Source organism: Meleagris gallopavo, chromosome 1, assembly GCF_000146605.3.
Source record: "Meleagris gallopavo isolate NT-WF06-2002-E0010 breed Aviagen turkey brand Nicholas breeding stock chromosome 1, Turkey_5.1, whole genome shotgun sequence".
Taxonomy (NCBI): domain Eukaryota; kingdom Metazoa; phylum Chordata; class Aves; order Galliformes; family Phasianidae; genus Meleagris; species Meleagris gallopavo.
The window spans coordinates 142,823,312-142,828,494 of NC_015011.2; the positions used below are offsets into that span (position 1 = coordinate 142,823,312).

Below are 5,183 nucleotides of genomic sequence, written 5' to 3' on the forward strand. Positions count from 1 at the left end.
GTTATCTGCCTACAGCAGTAAAGGGATCTCTGAATAGAAAGGCCCACATCTCTCACTGCCACGTTTTTCCCATAAATAAAGAAAGACCTTCAAGATTCAGAAGCTGGTCACAAGTCTTCTGACATTATGCCACTTCTCAGAAATAGTCATTAGTTTTACGTAGTGTCTTCACAACAGCAAGAATGTGCATCTTTTGACTTTGGGATTCTTATGTTTTCAACAGCTTTAATAGCTGATAGCCTTAATGTAGAAGTTTGTTGGATCCCATCAAAAGCCATTCGTACCCTTCCCTCAGCACATCGGCACTGAAAGCAGACATTAAGGTAGCTAAATCTTGGCAAAATGGAATTGGAATTATTGTGGAAAAGGAGATATTTCAAAGTAATATTACATACTAATTTGCTTTTTGATTGTATCGGTAGGAATCATCCCCTGGCTCCATTTACCACAAATGTAGCATCGTTCCTAGAAATACAAACCACAGTGCAATATATTTTACTGGAGTCCTGGAGAGTGTGTATATACTGGTGAATTAAGATGTTTATTTTTAAAATATCTGACTGGAGTGCCTTCTGCCTGCCCTTCTCCAAGAACAACCTCTGCTAGTCTACCAGTAGTGTGACACACTTGGGCCTGCTGCCTTCATGTCTGCTTTTTAGGGGTATTATGAGTTGGACTCGATGATCTCTGGAGGTTCCTTCCAACCCCTACAATTCTGTGATATGCTGACATAAACCACAAAATAAAAGTAGAGAGAGTAGGGAAAAAAAAGGTACTTTTAGATGACAAAGACGGTAAGAATGGATAGGGAGAAGAATTACACAGTGAAAGCTAGACTTCCAGTACAGTATATTTAACTGTGTTGTTGAAAGAGAAGCCTAAAGCGTAAAGAAATAGCTGTGTAAAGATGAAAAAACAATTGGCAAATATTTATAGTAAATATAACTTCATTAAAAAATAGGTAATTGAGCATCTTGTTCTTCACTTGTAGAATTACAATCAGTGGAGGAAATGTAATAGCAAAACATTTTATTAACAGAAAATGTGCTTTTTTTAAAGTGAGGTTTTGCTTTCTAGTACAAAAAGTTGCAGTTGAAGAGTACACCATTAAAATTACGTACGTTATCTGACTAAACGTAAAGATGCCCATATTACAAATCAAATTGAAGAGCAACCTTTGTATGTTATTTGTGGAAGTCCAGGAAACTTTCATTTAGTCAGTTTACATATTTTGAATGAACGAGATTTTTTGCAATGACAGTGTAAACAGCCTGATCTTTTATTTTTATGACTCGTGAGTGTATCCTCTTTGATTCACTTTGAAGTATGTCTATGTCTTTGTGCTTTTGAGGGTAAGTCACTTTAATTTGAAAGAAAAAAACTTTTTGTGGATTTTTTTTTAATATATATATTTGCTTCTGTATATTTAAAATCCTGGATCTAGCAGGTGTCTTTCTACTTTATGTAACGATTTCTAAGTTCATATCTTTTAGAGCTGTAATACTAACTTAGGAATTGCATTTAGAAAGCAGAAGAAAACACTTTTTTCCCCTTGAAATTGAGGTGACAATAAAACATTTATTTAATTCCTAATATTCATTGAATTGAGGTTTTCCAAAAAAAGGAAACATTTAAATTAACATTTAAGCATCTTGACTCATTATACTTCTATTTAGTGTATTTTTTCCATGCTAATGTCTATATTTGAATTAAGTTACATGCTTCTTATAGCACGGCTACATGTACTATTTTATTCTGTCACATTTAGCAGTGTGATTTGGCAAAGTAACACCCAACTACCACTTCCTTGAGTACTGACATTTATTTTTTAAATGTAACGTCAGGGTTGTGCATATGAAAGAGCTTATGAAAGTATCTACAGCATACACTTGTTATTTTTAACTATGGCCAGAGAACCTGTACTGTATGGCTGCCTGGGATTTTTCTCTTTTGTAAACACTATTCCCAACGTGATATTAGATTAGTGTTTTCACAATTAGAGTATTTGAGTGTGCAATAAAGGTGAAAAAAAAAATGAAAGTAAGGAGGATAGCCAGAGTAGCAATGTAATAGCTTTTCCTTTTCACACTCACATTTCTGGAATCCATTTTCCGTAAAGAAGGCTGACATTAGAGTAGTGCCATAATTCCACATTACATGGTTTTGAGCTTTCTTTTGCAAATGTGAGGAATGGAAATATGGTTAAGATATGCTATAAAAATTTCACTCAACCTAATTCTGCTCAGTAGTATTTAGAGCATGGCACGCAATATCCGAGCTGTGGGCATTACTTACGCCAACTGAGGCGTAAGTGCAAGAAAAAATTTCTCTATGTGAAATGGAGAGGTGGAATTGGCCACCAAAATCAGTGTTCCTAAGTTTTGAATTGCAAAAGGGCCAGGTGAGCAATTGCTTAGAAGGAAACAGAAAAAATTGCAGATGTCATAGAACCCCCAAGGTTGGAAAAAACCTCTAAGATCACCCAGTCCAGTCATCCACCTATCACCAGTATTTCCCACTAAACCATGTCCCTCAGTACAATATCTCAGTGTTTCTTGAACAACTCCAGGGTTGGTGACTCCACCATTTCCCTGGGCAGCCCATTCCAGTGCCTGGCAGCTCTCTCAGAGAAGAAGTATTTCCTAACATCCATCCTGAATCTTCCCTGACACAACTTAAGGCCTTTCCCTCTGGTCCTGTCACTAGTTACATGGGAGAACAGGCCAATTCCCACCTCACCACATGTAACAATGGTAACAAATGGTTAACAAACAAAGATATTCTCTGGAATGCCTTATAAGTAATTGCTTGGTAACCAGTTACATCAAAATTCAGTGCTAATTCATGATTTTACAAACTTGTGCAGGATCTTCCCAATAATATGATTCATCAAGTAGCTATCAAGTCTCTCCCTCAAGAGTGGCTTTGGTGTGAAACTTGGTGTGATGATGAATCCAAGAAAAAGGCTAAAACAATAGACTTGGTGAGTTGATTTTGAGTTAATTAGTTCTATAGATTAAAAAATTGATTGCAGTTTCTGTGGCTTTTGAGATACACTTATTTTTGATGTCATGGAGCCAGCCTTGCTGGAGGGTATTGGAGCACTGGGCTGCTTTTGATAGATACCTGAACATATACAATTCCTTTCTTCCAGCACCTCTCCTGTGTGCTCTGTAGAAAATTTGCTTATTTTGAAGCTGAAAACTTTGCCTGAAAATGAAGAGTTGCTATCTCTAACTGGATAGGAGCCAGTTTTTTTTACTTCTGTACTTATATTTCCCCTGTTTTCCTCCGTATTCAGCCATATTATTGGAACTCTAATTAAGTACTGCAGACTCTTGAGTGTTGTGTGCTTCTGCCTCTGCTGAACCCATTGTGCAGAGGCTCTTTTTCTCTGTCCATTTCACCACTATAAACTGAAGATAAAGCATGGCTTATATATAGCTTAAAAATCGTAAAGCTGAGGAGGCGTACCCACATTTAGAAAGAAGGAAGCATCTCTCTTTGGGAACTGAAACAGAAAAAGTTCTGCTCTGTCATTATTACCCCCATTCCATTTTTCCCCACTTGTTCATTTCTTGTCACCCCCCGCTCTGTGTGAGTGAACCTTTGGAGCTATAATTCTGAACAAAGACAGGCAATTGGAATCTGATGCAAATATTCAGTATGTAAATAACTTATTTTGTGCCTGTACAGTTAGAATAAGCTTTTTTGTGCACTAAACGTGGGTAATCTCTATTCTAGAAAGTGACATTATAAATGCTGACAAAGACACTTGTTAGATGTGAGATTTGAGATAACTGAGAGCAAAAAAAAAAAAAATATGTTGGAGACAAGATATTTCTCTGGGCTGCTGAGAAATGCCTCTTGCTAAAATATGAAAATTTTAGCCAGATATGGTACTAGGAAATGTGGTAAGTAGCACTTCTGTGCAAAATATTTCAGATTTTTGGAGTGTTGTTGACTTCTTACGACACTAGATTCTTTGTCAAGCTTCATGATTTGCTGCAGTGTAGTTTTTGTCTGAAGCTTATTTCTCACATTGGAGTTACTTGCAGACCATTTTTAAACACTCAGGTTATTGTCCTAATCAACACGTGGTTACCTGGCTAGTTTTTAACAGTAGTGTTTGGTGTTCTGCTGTGTATCTTCAGTGACACTGAGATGATGATGACTTACCGTTCCTTGGGAAGGTATTATTTTTGCATTGGCTTTGTTTACATTCGCTGTGTTTTAAACTTTCAGTGCAACAATCCCCAAACCAAAGAACCAAAATTAGAGGCTGCCGCTCGAATAGTTCCTGAATGGGTTGACTATGACACTGAGATTCGAAAGTTAATACAGCAGATTGAGAAGGAGAAGAAAAGTAAAAAATCATCTTCTAAAAAAGGTAATTTACATTCATATTTATCTGTTACTTCTTTAAGAGACTTTGTTTGAAATGAAGGTTGGGATCAGTAGACATGTAAGTTGAGTTGTATTTAATAAGTTTTCATCCTCTGTGGGAAATGCTCTGGGTTTTAAGAGTTGTGTGATGCTTCTTTACATGGGAGTTATGCTAAGATATGCTAAGATGGAACAAGCCATTTGTTTCATGCCAAAGTCCAAGAAGACAACATTTTCAAGTACATAATCTTTTTATTTCATATTGCTGCTCTTTCTTTTTAATGTTGTTCAGCTTGTCCAGCACATTCCTCTTTCTTCAGACTGCAGTTTTCCTGCTCGTATTGGTCTCCAGTCTTGAGTCAGAGAATAAATTCCCTTATCATTACAAGGAATTCCAAGTAGTTGTTATTTATTTGTGAAGTCTTTGGTCTGTTTGCGGCAAGGCTCTAAAAATGAAGTTCATGTCACTGAATTGTTTTGGCAGTAACTAGGCAGGAAAGGGCTTTCTCCATGTTTTACAAAACTAGTCGATATGTTTCTGTGCTTGTGCTTTTTAAGATTTTTTTCCTTTCGTTACAGGTTTTAAGCACGATGAACTTTAGCACTGCCTGTAAAAAGTGATGGTGACAGCATATTGTCTTCTGCAAAGATGGAGTGGGAGCCATGGAAGTTGCCTTGTCACTATTTGTAACATTCTTTAATGTAAAGTGAAATATTTTGTAACTTATGGTGTTATTTAAAGAGTTCTACATAAGAAACAGAAAGCAGATGGGAGAAATCCACAGGTACTTGGCTTT

General features: G+C 36.6%; 1 protein-coding gene across 1 annotated transcript; it reads left to right on the forward strand.

The window, feature by feature from the left end:
- The first annotated feature begins 2,596 nt into the window (after positions 1 to 2,596).
- LOC104917434 (UDP-glucose:glycoprotein glucosyltransferase 2-like) lies at positions 2,597 to 5,176 on the forward strand. Its single transcript, XM_010728673.3, has 3 exons — positions 2,597 to 2,983; positions 4,246 to 4,390; positions 4,966 to 5,176. Exons 1-3 carry the CDS (start codon positions 2,882 to 2,884, stop codon positions 4,986 to 4,988), a joined length of 270 nt encoding a protein of 89 aa, XP_010726975.1. The 5' UTR covers positions 2,597 to 2,881; the 3' UTR covers positions 4,989 to 5,176.
- Positions 5,177 to 5,183: the final 7 nt, after the last annotated feature.

What these genes read in the sequence shown, in the direction of transcription:
- LOC104917434 (XM_010728673.3), top strand. Translation starts at nt 2,882, where the DNA reads ATGATTCATCAAGTAGCTATCAAGTCTCTCCCTCAAGAGTGGCTTTGG. An exon ending in AGGCTAAAACAATAGACTTG is followed by an intron (nt 2,984 to 4,245) that starts GTGAGTTGATTT and finishes TTAAACTTTCAG; the next exon opens with TGCAACAATCCCCAAACCAA. An exon ending in AAAATCATCTTCTAAAAAAG is followed by an intron (nt 4,391 to 4,965) that starts GTAATTTACATT and finishes CTTTCGTTACAG; the next exon opens with GTTTTAAGCACGATGAACTT.